Below are 15,380 nucleotides of genomic sequence, written 5' to 3'. Positions count from 1 at the left end.
TGTCTTTCCTCAAGTCAAGCAAGGTCCATCTACGTGCCCCCCAGTCCTTACTCCTCCTTAGGACATGAACACTTAACTCCCTCTCGCTCCTCGGATCTGCATTTGGGTACACTAGCCAGCAAGGCAAAGTTCAAGAACAACGAGAAATGGGAGTCCTTCCAATCGGGACGCTACTCAGCTGGAACACTGTTTACGCGACAAGAACTCAGCACGCTGGAAGAATTCTTTTCTGAAAATTTACTTGTTTATTAAAAAGTTCCCAAGGTACAAAACAACAACAGAAGTGTTTTCAAAAACGCAGCCTGGCAGAGTGAGTCTGAGAGATGGGGAGTGAGAGTGCACACTGTTGGCCTCGCAGAGAACAGCATTCACCAGGAACCAGCCCAGGAAGGAAGCAGCAGACAGGAAACTCGGAGGGGGCACAGGATCAGTGGAAGAAAGAAGGGACAGGGACAAGGAGGCTGGGAGCAGGAGAGCAGAGGCTGCAATGCAGAGTGTGGGGCTTGGGACGGTGTGGGTGTGTGGAAAGAAAGCAGGAAGAATCGCAGGCACAGAGAAAAGTGCCCCCTGGAAACTTCCCCCACCATTCTGACCAATGGATGCTCCCCAACTCTGCACCAAGACCAAGCCAGTTCATCTCAGACTGCCCCAGACTTGTCTACCACCTGTCTCTCAAAATAAGTTCCAGATCATGGGCCAGGATGGAAAAGGTCTAAGAAGACTAGATTCTCACCCAGGGAGGGTCCTTCCCTGAGCCACTGTATGCCCCCACCCCCACGAGAGGAGCTTATCCAAAGGGTGTTCCAAGATGGGGGTAGGAAGGATCAGGTAAGGCTGATTCAGGTGGATTGCTCTTTGTCTTCAGCTCCAGAGTGGAAGTGGGTGGAAGAACCTCTCAACAGCGCCACAGCAGGTTCTGGTGGGGCCCTGGAGGCCTGCTGTCCCCCATGAACTTCAGGCATCCTGGGGAAACCCAAGGGGGCAGAGACACAAAGAGAGAGCTCTTAGTAAAAGCATGTTAGTGAGTCTTTGGGTAAACAGCTTCTCTTCCTTAGGCTCGCCCTGGAGCCAGGCCGGCAGCTCTCAGTGATTTTGCAGTCCAGATCCCCCGTCCCAAGACAAAAGAGAATCCAGACTCTCAATTCTATCTGGCCTTGCTTTCTCTGTCACCCCCAAATAAATAGATAGATAGATAGATAGATAGATAGATAGATAGATAGATAGATAAAAAGCATCTTTATCACCTAGATAAATGGCTCATTTTCCTGTTGGGAAACATTTTTGTTTTTACTGTTCAAATTGGGGCCTTTGATAGCGATTCAAATCTTTGAGTGAAATACAGTTTAGGAAAACAACCCAACTGTGAAGAGCCTGCAGCCTGATGCTAAACCAGGAGGCTGACCCAGGGGGAAAAACTAGTGAGGAGCAACCCAGTCACTTCCCAGCTACTTCAAACAAGAAGCCAATCACTCATGCGCCTGCACCACGGCCTGGCCTGACCCGGCCCGGCTAATGCAATCACTTGCAGTGGAAATGCTTGAGAGATTTACTGGCCTTTGCAGGCTCTCCTCAGTACCCCTTTCTTCCAATCCTCCTGGTTTCCTTACATCTTTGGGGCATACATGCAGACAGACCCAGCTCGGAAAGGTTCCAGGTCAAACTGTCTCCCCTGAGACATCTATTTTTGGGGCTGCAACCTGCCTTTCCTGTTCTTATGTTAATGAGAAAATCCAACGTAGGGTGGATCCTAAACCCAATCACTTCTGAGTTACGAAAGTAGCCACAGCGGCACTCATGCAAAGACATGCCAAGGGGCACGGACAGCGGTCAATGGACGCTGCGCACTAAGAGATTCACAGAAGGGTCTACCTGCCAGGCCCGGTTTGGATGCAGAGCCTCCAAAGGGGAGCACATTCACATCTGCTCTTGAAGCCATTCGCGGATGGGGCTTCTGTTCGGGCAGCACCAGATACTGAGACGGAGGGTGTGCCCCCGGAACCTTGTAGGAATGTTTCTGGTGCGTGGATGTAGGGTGCCCTGGAGTCCATTGTGACTCAGCAACGCCACAAGCAGCGGAACGGGGACACTGCCCGTCCAGGTCCCCCTCACCGTGGCTGTCAGGCTTGGGCTCACCCCTCAGAATTCCATGAGGAGCTTATCACGACCGATAAACGAGCTGCTGTCCTCCCCTCGTCCCACAACACTACCCGAAGAGAGGAGCACTCCAAGGCCAGGTCCACAGCCGTCTCCCGGACCTACCCACTCCTCGTCCTCTGCGCCGTCTCCCTGCTCGCGGGCCTCCGCAGTGGCCCCTTCTGAAGACTTCTGGGCCATGATGTTGTCTGTCCAGGAAGTGCCTGTCTTTCCATCCCCAGCAAAATTACATCTGGTCACGGTTCCTGCCTCCAGTTTGGCTAATGACTCTGAAAGAAGAAGAGAAGCTGAATGGCCTTCTGCCTTGCGTGGGAAACACTGCGGGGAAGGGGAGGGCTTCGTCTGGGGTGGGGGGTCCTGTGGGACTCGATTCAGCCTTTGTCCTCTGTACTGTCTCGGCCAGGGTGTGGTGAGGGAGTCTCTGAGTGGTTCTCAGCCTTCCTAATGCCGCGACCCTTTTGTACAGTTCATGTTGTGGGGACCCCCCTAACCAGAAAATTATTTTCATTGCTACTTCATATCTGTCATTTTGCTACTGTTATAAATTGGACAACCCCTGTGAAAGGGTCATTTGAACCCCAAAGGGGTCACGACCCACAGGTTGAGAACCACTGCACTAGATTACTAGGCTATAAGGCTGCTCACAAGAACCATGGGCTTGGACAACACTCTGGAATCCAGGGCATCCAGGCCAAGACCCCAAAGGCATGTGTCCAGGAATTTTAAAATAAATATCAAGTGACTTGGGGCCCACCGAGACTGGACTAGCCAGTGGCCATGAGCTCCGAGGAAAGGCTCAGGAAGGGGACCAGGAGTCCTCAACTCCCACACAAGAAGTTATGTCAGCAGGAAGGCTGTACTGCTAACCCAGGAAGGGGCCATCTCCCCGCGTTTTCAGCCGTAACCCGGCCCCCAGCTCGAGCTCCATCACTTCCATCTGTGCCTCGGGCATCCAGAAGGCCACGGTCTGGTCTGGGGTGAGGCTCGCCGTCAGTGCCAGCAGCTCTGGCTTATTGACCAGCTCCTTCAGCGCCTCGGGGGTGAGCCTGTCCGTGTCCCCCTTGGCTTCTACCTCTGCAGATAGACAGCATTGGATGGGTTATTATCGATTCACTTACAGAAACAAAAACACACACTCACTGCCATCGAATTAAGCTTGGCTCAAAGCTACCCTGCAGGACAGGGGAGACCTGCTCCTGTGGCTTCCTGGGGCTGTGAATCTTACAAGAGCAGAAAGCCTCAGTTTTCTCCTTCGGAGTGACTGGTGGGTTTGAACTGCTGGACTTGTGGTTAAGTAGCCCAAGGCATAATCCACTATGTCACCAAGACTCCTGAAGTTCTTACAAAGGGCTTATGTTTACCTTTTCTTTCTTCTTTTTTTCCCCTTTACGTTTCTTTTGATTTCTGTTCCTGAGAATATGAGGGTAAGTCAAAAAGCATGGCTAGAAAGTCATAGAAAATGTTCTTCAAGAGAAACATCAAATCGCGAAGCTACCGTTTTCTCAGTATGTCGTCCACACTTAGGTCCACCCTCTTCGGAAGGTGGCGCTTCCATCTCCCAGACATTCTGCATTCTCTGATTTACACCAGGGCAAAATGGCAGCTTTGGCCTTCTTGGGGTCTCAAATCATTCTTCTTTGAAATATCCTTTTGAGTTTGGGAAACAAAAGGACGCCTGAAGGGGCCAGACCAGGGGTAGGGCCATGGGTAGATGGGGTAAGGCACCCCAATGAGATTTTCACAAGCCATTCTGCTACCCTCAAAGACGGAGCAGCTGCACAGCTGATGGGTAAAATTACCCCTTGGTCCAACTTCCTTGGCCTTTTCCTCACCACTGTGGTTTTCAATTTTCTGAAATCCTCCTCAAAATAAGTTCCGCAATCACCAGGTCTGAGAAAATCTACCAATATGACCTCTTTGGAATCCAAAAATTTCGGCACTAGAACTTCTCAGCTGATCTCTCTGCCTTCATTTCACTGGCCCCGCAGCTCCCTCAGAAGCCACCGTTTCGATTGGCGCACGCCGCTCGCTCGGGACTGGACTGGCAGCGGCAAGGCTCGTCCTCAGGAGCTTCAGCTTTGTTGGAAAGATCAGCCCTTCGAGCCAGCCCATCTTCATGCAGTGCTTTTAGAAACCGTTCAACCCAAAGCTTGATCACTTACCACTGAAAACGCCGAGCCAGTGAGAGCTCAACTCCAAGAGCTACCTTAACAATGGTCATCCTATAGTCTTCGACCAGTGTCTGCTCTTCGGACGCTGTTTCTTCATTCACCGGGTTAACTGTCTTCCCTCTTGGGGTTCATTTCGTAAATTTTTCCAGCATTCCTCAAAATTCTTGGTGCTTCTAAAAACTATTGTTTTACGTAGGACAGCCTATCTATGTTACGAAGCTTCGGTGATTTTAGAAGATGTTCATCTAAGTTTTGCTAAAAATCTTATATTAGCCCTGACCTCAAAATGGTTTTTCCTGACATAGAAGTATGCCTTTTGCTGAAGGTACCTCACGAAACTAAGACGATATTACTACGAGAACTTATCTGCCACCAGTCATCAGTCATTGCTCGTATGAACTGGAACCCCAACCAGCAATTCAGTGACATTGATTACATTCTTCAAGTTGTGGCGCCATGCCCGGCCTCCTTTTCCCCAAGTGTCCCTTCTGCATCACCATAAACTCACTGCCCGCCCCCATGCTTCTTGTCTAATCCACAAGAGTAGCTGTTGTCAATTTAATACCCTATAGATCAGCAGTTCTCAACTTGTGGGTCGCGACCCCCTGGGGGTCGAATGACCCTTTCACAGGGGTATCCCAATTATAACAGTAGCAAAATTACATTTTTCCATAATTATGAAGTAGCAATGAAAACATGGCTGGAGGTCACCTCAACATGAGGAACTGTATGAAAGGGTCATGGCAGTAGGAAGGTTGAGAACCACTGATCTAGATTGATCTTGACTGATCAGACTGCTCAAAACAGTCTTCACTAAAAAACTTTCGGGGATACCTATGTTTGGTTTCAGGTTTCAAGATGATCTCAGGGCCCTGGGCTCAGGGGTTCATCTAGCCTCCATGGCTCCAGAAAGTCTGGAGTCCCTGAGAATTTGAACTTCTGATCCATATAATCCCTGTTTAGATCAGGATTCCTGTAGTGTCTTTGAGGAATCAGCTGTTCGGTAATGGTCGCTGTGCACGCTCCAGTTCTGGTCTCATGGCAAAGGGGGCAGTTGTTCATGGAGTTAGCCAGCTACCCCTTCCATTCCTCCTCCTATGCCCGACTCTCCTCCTCCCTCTGCTACTCCCACAGAGCGTCTTTTGTGACTGAGTGCTCTAGATGCCTTGCCTCAGTCACCCCTCACAGACTGCACAGCAGGCCTGTGGGTACTCATGAATCTGAGCTTAGAGAAAATTACTTCATTGCCCTGCGCCTGAAAAGGAGGGAGAAAATGTGCCTGTTTGACAGGACTGACAGCAGCTGTAAACGAAATGAGGCCTGTAAAGCATGTGTCAGCACAGTATCTTCCTGACCAGTAAATCTCAGTGAGGGTTACTCCATCTTTAAGATTCCCATGTTACAGATGAGAAAACCTGTGCTCAGAGAAGTTAAGTTACTGCTCTAAGATCACACAACGAGTCAGTCTCCAAACTCACTACAGAATTCTGCCTTCCTCCTGAAACAATGGAGGCCAGGCAGGGATCTCTCCAGATCCTGAGTCTTACTGCTTTGGGGAGAGGTAGGGAGGATCTGCTGAAGCAGGAACAAACTTTAGTGGTCTCCAGATGCTCTACGGATCCCCTCTTACTGGAAGCTTCTCCTGACTTACATGGTTACAAGGGCGGAAGAACCCCAAAGCAGCAGGTCAGGCAGCAGGCTGCTGGCTCGCAGGGTTTTGGGGGTTGTTGTTATTGTTAGGTGTTCTCGAGCCGGCTCCGACTCACAGTGACCTTATGTACCATAGAACGGAACGCGGCCCCGTCCTGGACCAGCCTCACAATAGCTGCTAAGGTTGAGCCCATTGTTGCTGCCACTGTGTTAATTCATCTCACTGAGGGTCTTCTTTTTCACTGACACCACTTTACCAAGTACGATACTCTCCTCTTGGGGCTATTGTCTCCTCATAACATGTCCAAAGTACACAAGATAAAAGTCTAGACATCGTCCCTTCTACAGAGCATCCTGGTTTTACTTCTTTCAAGACAATTTGATTTGTTCTTCTGGAAGTCCATGGTATAGTCAATATGTTTGCCAATGCCATGATTCAAAATGGAAGCTAACAAATCCCAAAATCGGCAAGTCAGATGAAAGGCTGCTGGCTCAAGTCCCCAGACCAGGAGGTCAGAGGATGACAAATCAGATACAGGATCAAGAAAGGGTAGGCTTTGCCAAAACATCTACAGCTGTTGGATGCAGGCCATTCCCACAAGGGAATAAATGCCTCTTCCAATGGATTGACCACTCACATCAGATCACAAAATGGAGACTGTTTACTTAGTGTTTATCAAACCACTAAGAAGCATGACCTAAACAGATGGACACAACCAGTTAAGAGTCCAGAGCCAGGTCATGGGTGGTCTTGTAGCCTGTAGGAGAAGATGGAAGGGAAATAGAAAGCTAGACAGGACCCTGGTCCCAAGGTAGCTTCAAGGCTAACCATCCTGGGAAGATATTATCTAGGGGCTGAGAGGTTCAGGGGCCAAGGAAGAACGCCCTGTGGGAGGGCCCTGAGGGAGAAGGGTGGAAGGATACCTACTGTATGATGACATGAGGAAGCCCGTGTTCACCTTCTTTGTAGCGCTGAAGTTGGGTTCAAGTTCATTTCCCTTGGGGTCAAATTTGCGGCGGTGGATGCTGCTGGGCTGGACATACAACACGTAGTAGCGTTCCTGTGGTCCGGCAGAGAGAGAATGAGGAGGCTGCCATCACTGTGCTCACCTCAACACACAACTCCCCTGGGCTCTGGGCGTGGCCCTCCTCAACCTCACCTTAACCCTCAAGTCCCACCTCAGCTCTAAAAAATATTCAAGCTGGGCTGATGTCCCCCATTCAAATATTCATTCATTTATTCATTCATGTGTTCAGTAGAGCACACAATGAGCCCTGGTGGTGTAGTGGGTTGCATGTTGGGCTGCTGACCACAAGGTCAGCGGTTCGAAATCACCAGCCACTCTATAGGAGAAAGTGGAGGCTTTCTACTCCTGGAAGCAGTTACACTCTCTGAAACTCACAGGGGGCAGTTTTACTCTGTCCTACAGGCCTGGTATGAGTCAGAATCTACTAGATGGCTGCGAGTTGAGGTTTAGAGGTCCATAGTAGGGTGGGCACAAGGCCTGCACATGACCAGGATAGAAAGTACATGCAAAAATCCATGAGCCAAGCACAAAGCATGAAGCACCCCGAACACCATAAAGCAGAAGTGGATACAGCCAACGTGTCATGGGAAAGGTACTGAGAAAGACCTTGGGCCCAGTGGCCCCTCTGCCTCTTCCAACAGATTCATGACCTGGAACAAATCACTCCCAGCCTCCCAAGCTCCAGGATCCTCTGCGAGCCAGGGGTGAAGTGATGGCTACCCTTAGGAATGCTGCAAGGCTTCAATGGGATCCTGGGGAGGAGCAAGCACGGTGTTAAGCGGGAAGCGAACCCTAGCTGCTATTTGCCGGCTAGTCTAACAAGAAAAGGCCAACGCATGATGCCAGCAGACTGATGAAGAGATGCCCACTTCCTGGGAGAGCTGAGGAAGGTGAAGTCTCAGAGAGCAGAGAGACCTGCAAGTGCAGAGGTAAGGGACTAGAATAGATATTAAACACAAGACAGGTACACAGAAATCTAGAGTCCCACCTACAGTGGAGCGCCTTGAGCCACTTGGCCAAGACCTGGGGAAGCCGAGGCTAGGAAGGCAAGCGTGATCAGTTGGAGGCAGATCCCCAGTTGGCATTGGGAACTTATCTGGTAAATAAGAAGGAATCCTTCGGAGCAGCAAAGACCCCAGAGGGTCTCTCAGGAAACAAGTTGGCAACAGGGCAGGAATGAGCTTTGGAGCGAGGGGCAGTCAGAAGGGGTAGGTCGGAGAGCCCATCACGACGGACTGGCGTTCCTGAGGATCTAGCCGAGGTGAGTGGATATGGATGAGGGAGGTCAGGAATGGCCAAGGGAGGAGCTCGACCTGACTGGACATTGCTTTTTTAGCTCTAGCTTCACCAAGAAACTTGGAGGAAGCAAGTTTGGAGCGGGCTGAGGAGAGCACCCTGCCTGCCTGGGCACAAGTCAGCCCTAGCAGAAGTTCGGCCTCAGCATGGGCGTGCACATGGACTCTCCTGAGAAGGTTGGCTCAGGACTCCAGATTGGCATGGCCAGGAAGGGCGAAGCAAAGCATTTCTTGGCATCAAAGTAGTGGGGGGCTGGGAGGGGGGGCGTTCTCATGGGGTAGAGAGAAAGGCTCTGGGTAGCACCATTGGCCACCTTGACAGGGTGCTACTATCAACGAGTCACCTTGTCAACATATCCGGGTCATGCCATGGGGTGGCGCGGACACTCAGAACAAGCAGCATCCGCTGGAGGCAGCCGTTCAGTTGGCGCTCTGGGTTGGGATTCTATTTGGCAGACAGGCAGGGATCCTTTGGCGCAGCAACGAGCGACAGCAAAGAGATGGCTGTGTAAGATGTCACCTTGGACATGAGAGAGAGCAACAGTGGCAGGGGCTCCAAGGAGATGGGAAGTCACTAACTGTCAACAACGGAGAGGTCACATGAAGCGTGGAAATAAAAGCCCAGAAAACAGCAGCCCTCTCCCATAGTCCCTGCCACCAATGTGCACCCAGTGGAGATCCAGGTCCACACAGGTGACCTGCTTTGTAAACGCCCAACATTCTTAGATGCCCAGTCGCAAACAGCAATGAAAAAAGATGAGTCGGTGCCAAGAGCCGCCCTGCTTCTATAGAGCTGCAAACAACAAACGTAGCGGTACATTTATGATAACCCACTCCCAAGGGCTGGCATGCGCACAACTGCCCAGGATCAGAGCTGGTACCCAGGAGGGGTGAGGTCGTTGGTTGCCCTCTCTGACCTTGCCTGCTACTTTGAGGCAGTGGGAAGTACCAGGCCAGAGGGAAGGGATCTGGGCCCTAGACTCTAAGAACAAAGAGCCAGCCACCCATCCTGCCTTCCTCCCCTCCTCTACTCCATGCCCAGCAAGGCTCCTGGCCCCATTCCTTTCATAAGTCACCCCTGCAGGCCCTCCTCAGGGCATCCACAAGCTGAGTCCTGAAGCATCCACCTCACCCCTTCCTGCTTTCAGGCTCCCAATCTCAGCCCAATCACACTATCTGGGTCCAGGGCCTGGTCTGTTTTCTGAGCTACGACCCGGGCCTTTCCTCCTGGCCACACACTGCCCAGCATGGCCTGAATGGATCCCTTCCCATCTTCAGCCACATTTGGTTGGTGTTGGTGTTGGGACACATCTCCCAACAACCCGTGCACCACTCAGTGAAGAAGCTGCATCCCTCCCCAGTCCTCGGCACTGGCAGAGCCTGGAGCAGGGAGCGACTTCTGGAAGGACTAAAGCCAGCGCCGAGCTGCCACCCCAGAAGCAGCGCACCTTCCTGCCGTGGGTATCCAAGATGCTGTGCCGTGACACATCCACCAGCTCTCCCTCCAGCAGGACCCCGTTGCCCCTGAGACAAGAGGAAGAGAAGGGATGGGTCAGCTCTGCCAGAAAATAGCCCCCTTCCAGTGTGATGGCCCAAGATCCGCGAAGCAAGATCCTGACCTGTGGGGGTGGGGGGATGGGGGGCGGTGGGAGGGGTGGATTTTATTATCCCAGAGTGGGTGTGCAAGTGAGGGCACTACCAGAGGGCAGTGCTGTTGAGACCAAGCAATGGGCCCCCCTGCAGAGCCCAGAACTCAGTCTTACATACAATAGGCAGAGAACACATTCAGCACTCCCCACTGCTCCTCAGGTGACAAAGACCGTGGGCACGAAGGGTTTTTGTAAACTATCAAAACGTTTACTACATATAAAGGATGTTGCCTTTTTATTAACCGAAAAACAATTTTGGGCAGGGGGGGGGGTGTTTCTAAAGGGCTATCTATGATCATCCCTTCTCATTGACTTTAAAGCCGTGCATATATTTCTGTTGTCATTCACATCACATAGGGGACGACCTAATGACTCAGGGCCATCAAGTTTGACCCCTAGTGACCCTCTCGAACAGGACAGAACTGCCCCCTGTGGGTTTCCCAGACTGTCAATGTCTTCAGGAGTGGAAAGCCTCAACTTTCCCCTGAGCAGTCGGTGGTTTTGAACTCTGACCTTGGGTTAGCAGCATACTACGCCAGCAGTGCTCCTCAACAACCTAACACGGAAGTGGTTGGTGGAGCTGGAGAAACAGGGATGCGGGGACTTAGGATTTTCCTGACCAGACTGAGATGGCAGGGTGGCCCGTGAGATCAGCTGAACCCGAGGTTTTCTGGTTCCACTCTGCATAAAATCAGCACCGGAGGCTCCCTCTTTGGGAATGCAGAAATGGGAGAGAGGCTGACAAGGTGTGTGGGGTGGGGGGAGGAAATCACGATTGGAAAACAACTCTTATTTTGTCACAACCACCACATACAAAACAGGAGGTAGCATTTGGGTTTCAGGCAGTCTTGGTGGCACAATGGTTAAGGCACTTGGCTGCTAAAAGAAAACAGGGGCCCACCGGCTGTTCCAAAGGAAAAGGCTGGGCAGCCTGCTTCCTGAAGACTGACAGCGTCGGGACGCACGGGGCGGTTCTACTCCGTGATCCCAGGTCGCTGTGCGCGGGATCTGCTCCCGGCAGGGGTGTGAGTGGCGTGTCAGTTTGACTGGAAGGGCTCCTTTGCTTTTAGGATCTGGATATCCGCCGGGGCGGGCTCTCCTGCACCCAACTCTGCCCTGGACTCGCCAACTCCCACCGGCACCCCAAGGGCGCGGTCCTTTCTAGAGGGGGTGGGCACCCGTGCAAAGGCCCGCGCTGGAGGAGGGACAGAGGTCGGGACAGGTCCGAGCCCGCGGGCAAGCCGGCCTGTGGCCCTGCGCATCTTTGTCTCAGGGGGTGCAGCTCGGGCTGCGGGGCGCGGGCCCGAGAGGGCAATGTGGGCACCCCAATCTTCCCTTCCTCCGTGCCACCCGCAGCCTGGGGAGTTGGGGTGGCGGAGTTGGGGTGGCTCCCAGAGGCGGCGGCGGGGCCTACCCCTGGTGGGCGCCAGGGTCCCAGGCGGCGGGCAGCCGCGCGCTCCGCACCGCCTTGTTCCGGAGGGCGCCGTCCTGGTAGATGCGGCTCATGGCCGCGCCGGGAGGCCCAAGGCGCGAGCCGGCTCCCGGGAGCAGAGGCGCGGGGCGGAGAGTGGCGGAGACGCGCCGGGCCGGGGCTGCGGGTCCGGGAAGGGCGCGGCTCCGCTCGGGCGCGCCCGGGCGGGATTTAAAGGAGCCGAGCTCCATTCCCGCCGGTCCGGCGCGCTGGGAGCGGGCTTCCTGCGCGACGCCCATCGCGGGTTAGGGACCTGCGTCCGCGGGCTCAGGGTACTTTCCCTCCTTCCCTGCGAGGGGAGGGAGGCCCTTGTCCCAACACACGCACAAAGGAGATATGTAGGAGGATGCGTTTGGGGGGAGCAGGAACGGGGAAGAGGGGGACAGCCCTCAGGAATGACGCTATGCCGACCTGTGCCCTCTCGTGGTCCCACAGTGGCTGAGGAAGGGGCTCCAGAGCTCTGGGACAAATAACTCTGAGCCTGGGAACCTGAGCAAGGATTGGATGCAGCTGTGTGCGCTTGGACGGACTCCTCAACCTCTCTGCGCCCACGCTCCTTCTTCTGTAAAAGGGGGTTGGATGAGTTTACCACTGCCCATCCCTTCCTGTGCTGGCACAGTGGCCCTCAGGTTGAGGCAGAGAGAAGGCAGAATCGTTTTTCAAACCTGTCCTGGGAGTGAGCCCAGGAGTGTGTGGGGCTATCCAGGGAGACCTTGTTCTGGCCGAAGGGCTCTTTCAAAGGGAGGTAGCCAGACAGTGTGAGAGCGCTGTGTGCCCTCCCCCTCTCACCTCAGGGTTTCCGTGGGCCCCAGACAACAGCCATCCTCCCCCTGCCCCCAAATAAATATCCTTGTAGTTAGACAAAGATCTTTGTGTCTTATTGACAATGTGGAGGCATTTGCGTAGATCAGAACATTGGGACATGGGTAACATTGTAAAGCACTGTCATTCCAGAACATCTATTGTGCTCATGTGGAACCTGTAGCCAGGGACAGTTGTTGGACCAGAACAAGGGGAGACCGTGTGATTTCAATTCACCAAAGAAAGGTCAAGACATTGGGAGGTTTGATGAGATAGTGAATATACAACAGATGATTTGCTCTGTAAACCTTCACCTACTTCACACTGAAAAGTTCAATTAAAAAGAAAACCAGGAAAGGTGTATGCCAGGGGTGTACATTTCACCATACTCACTCTGTTTGCTGAAGAGATAGCATGTGAAGCTAGACCATGTGCAGAAGACTATGGCATCGGGATTGGAGGAAGACTCACTAGCAAGCTGTGATTTGAAGGTGACACAATCTTGTTGAAAGCAAAAAGGACTTGATGAAGATCAGAGAGGACAGCCTTCAATATGAATGATGTTTCAATTTAAAGAAAACAAGGAGCCTTGGGTGGCCTAATGGTTACAAGTTCGTCTGCTAACTGCAAGGTCAGTAGTTTGAAACCATCAGCCGCTCCGCAGGAGAAAGATGGGCTTTCTACTCCTGTACAGAGTTACAGTCTCAGAAGCCCACAGGGACTGCTCTACCCTGCCCTGTCGGGTTGCTATGAGTCAGCACCAACTGGAGTTGTGGTTGTTGTTGTAAAGAAAAGAAGATTCCTTCCTGGACCAATAAACAACATCATGATAAATGGAGAAGAGACTGAAGTTGTCCAGGATTGCATTTTCCTGGGATTCACAATCGAGGTCTGCGAAAGTCAGGAAACCCAATCACGTATTGCATTGGGGAAATCTGCTCCTCAAAGCATGAAAAAACAAAAATGCCATGTTGAAGATTAAGGTGCGTCTGCCCTGTTAGATTTCTGGGTTGGTTTACCTTGGCTCTTCTCAACGCTGAAAGGATTCATGGGGCAGAAGCACTTTCATAATCCGAGTTACTTTTAGGAGGGAAAGGGGAGTTTCAGGTATTACAGTCTCAAAGGGTACCCACTATCTCTGGAAAGCATGCAAAGCTGAGAGGAGGTTGTGCAAGATTTCCCCACTGAAGAAGGCCACTTCCGGAGAGCGCTAAAACCCACGTGAAACCAGTGTCTGAAGCAGCGAGTGGAACCAGAGCGTGGTGCCAGCAGAGCGGAACCACCAAGAGACACACAGCTGGCCCTGCTGCTATCCCCTCCTACATTCCTTGAGGGGGCGTGGTTGTGGGTATTACCATGCCTGATGGCTAAGTTCATGGGCACCTGTGAGGTTGACCTGTGAAGGTTGACCTGCGCCTGCACCTAAGTAGGTGAGTGTAGTCTGCGCATGCTCCGTTTCAGGAGCATGCTATATTCAGGACTACGCGTGTGATGTATTATGTCCCAGGATCTGAGCAAGGTCCGCTTTGAATTGTCCCCTCGGACGTCTAATGTGAGCCTGATTCCTTTCCCACCCCTTTATTGTGGCATGACCAGCTAATTTTCGCTTAGGGTAGGCGTTTGGTGGAGTCAACCCCCTGATCCCTAATCTGGCGACCTGTCAGACCCATGCCATGCTCTTTTCCGTTGCCTTGGATGCCTTTGGAAGCTGGACAATGAATAATGCAGATCAAAGAAGAATTGATGCCTTTGAGCTCTGGCGCTGGTGAAGAATGATACTACGAACTCCCAGAAGAATAAACAAACCTCTGTTGGATGAGCACCAGCATGTCCTTAGCATTGGGGATGGTGAGACTTTGTTCCCATGTTTTGGATATTTGTAGCCATTTAATTTTTTGTTAACTTGAAGCTATTAATCAGGTCACAGCCTGATGCTGCTGCTTTGAGGGGGTAAGAAAGAGAGTGAGGCTCTTCTCTCTCTTCTCTCTGGCTCTTCGCTTCCTCCTGGCTGGGACTTCACTGAGTCTGCCTCCAAGAGTGACCCCATGTGAGCTGCTGACCTGGAGAACTGTCAGCGTCCTGTGACATATCCCCTGACCTTGGATCCATATGACTCAGCACCCACTGGCCTGTGAGCTCCCTGCTTCCCACTTCACTGCTGCAGCTCTGTGAGTCTGCAGAGGGCTTGGCTAGCATCAGACCCATGAACTTGAGTTGGACTGGGCTGGGGCGCCTTCTGGATATCAAGTTCCCTTTTATATGTAAATGAGCATCACTGGTTTTACTTCTCCTGCAAACCCAACCTAATACAGACACGTTCAGGAGAGGCCGATCTCTGGAGAAGGACATCAGGCTCTATAGAGTGGAGGCTCAGCGAAAAAGAGGAAGCGCCTCAATGAGATGGGTTGACGCCGTGGCTGCGACAATGGGCTCACACATAATGACAGTTGTGAGACTGGCACAGAACCTGGCAGTGCTTCGTTCCGCCAAAAGTCCAACAACATACATATGCATACGCATATGTCAGCAGAAAGAAAAAGGAACTTTCAGGTCAAAGAAATTATTTTGATATATACTATTCATCTTGATGCCAATAGTGATGAAATATAACTTTTAAATCTTTTAGTGTATGTTGTACATATTTGTTATGTGGAGATCTATGAAAATTATATGTCTGTAATATATGTATATAATTCATATAATTTTCTTCTATGTGTATGCTGTTGTTAGTTAAGTGCCCTGGGGTCAATTCCGGCTCTTAGAACCGCTATGTACAACAGACTGAAGCTCTGCCAGGCCCTGTGCCATCCTCACAATTGGCCCGTCATTTCTAGGCTTGGCCCCACTGTTGCAGCCCCTGTGTGTCCATCCAGCTCACTGACGATCTTCCTCTTTTTTTTTTTTTTTTTTTGGCTTCTCTTCTACTTTACCAAGCGCAATGTCCTTCTCCAGAGTCTGGTCTCTCCTGAGAACATGTCCAAAGTCCGTGAGACGAAGTCTTGCCATCCGCACTTCCAAGGGGCACTCTGGCTGTGCTTCTTTCAGACAGATCCGTCCGTCCTTCTGGCAGTTCCTGGTGTGGTCACTATTCTCTGCCAACACCATCTTCGAATGCAACCATTTGTTCTCGGGTTTTTCTTTCTCAAGGGAGACCCAGCTAC

The 15,380-nt window shown here is 51.8% G+C and overlaps 2 protein-coding genes across 2 annotated transcripts in view; one reads left to right on the top strand and one right to left on the bottom strand.

The window, feature by feature from the left end:
- Nucleotides 1-222: 222 nt before the first annotated feature.
- Nucleotides 223-11,469, bottom strand: LOC142456734 (arpin). Its single transcript, XM_075557968.1, has 6 exons — nt 11,362-11,469; nt 9,747-9,822; nt 6,904-7,036; nt 3,022-3,228; nt 2,260-2,423; nt 223-963 (listed from the first exon to the last, which is right to left on the bottom strand). The coding sequence occupies exons 1-6, from the start codon at nt 11,451-11,453 to the stop codon at nt 955-957; spliced, it is 681 nt and encodes a 226-aa protein (XP_075414083.1). The 5' UTR covers nt 11,454-11,469; the 3' UTR covers nt 223-954.
- Nucleotides 11,452-15,380, top strand: part of LOC142457194 (AP-2 complex subunit beta-like) — a 26,299-nt gene continuing 22,370 nt past the window's right edge. Inside the window, 1 exon segment of the mRNA XM_075558541.1 lies at nt 11,452-11,658. Coding sequence (XP_075414656.1) covers nt 11,452-11,658 — 207 coding nt within the window.

The sequence above is a fragment of the Tenrec ecaudatus genome, chromosome 9 (assembly GCF_050624435.1).
Source record: "Tenrec ecaudatus isolate mTenEca1 chromosome 9, mTenEca1.hap1, whole genome shotgun sequence".
Taxonomy (NCBI): domain Eukaryota; kingdom Metazoa; phylum Chordata; class Mammalia; order Afrosoricida; family Tenrecidae; genus Tenrec; species Tenrec ecaudatus.
The sequence above is the reverse complement of the archived record's forward strand: the minus strand, read 5'-3'. Positions and strand labels throughout refer to the sequence as shown.

Bases quoted from the DNA above. Each gene is read 5' to 3' on its own strand.
- LOC142456734 (XM_075557968.1), bottom strand. From the start codon at position 11,453: ATGAGCCGCATCTACCAGGACGGCGCCCTCCGGAACAAGGCGGTGCGG. The intron at 9,823-11,361 runs GTAGGCCCCGCC...CTCTTGTCTCAG, and splicing joins GACCCTGGCGCCCACCAGGG to GGGCAACGGGGTCCTGCTGG. The intron at 3,229-6,903 runs GTAGGTATCCTT...GTCTATCTGCAG, and splicing joins CTTCCTCATGTCATCATACA to AGGTAGAAGCCAAGGGGGAC.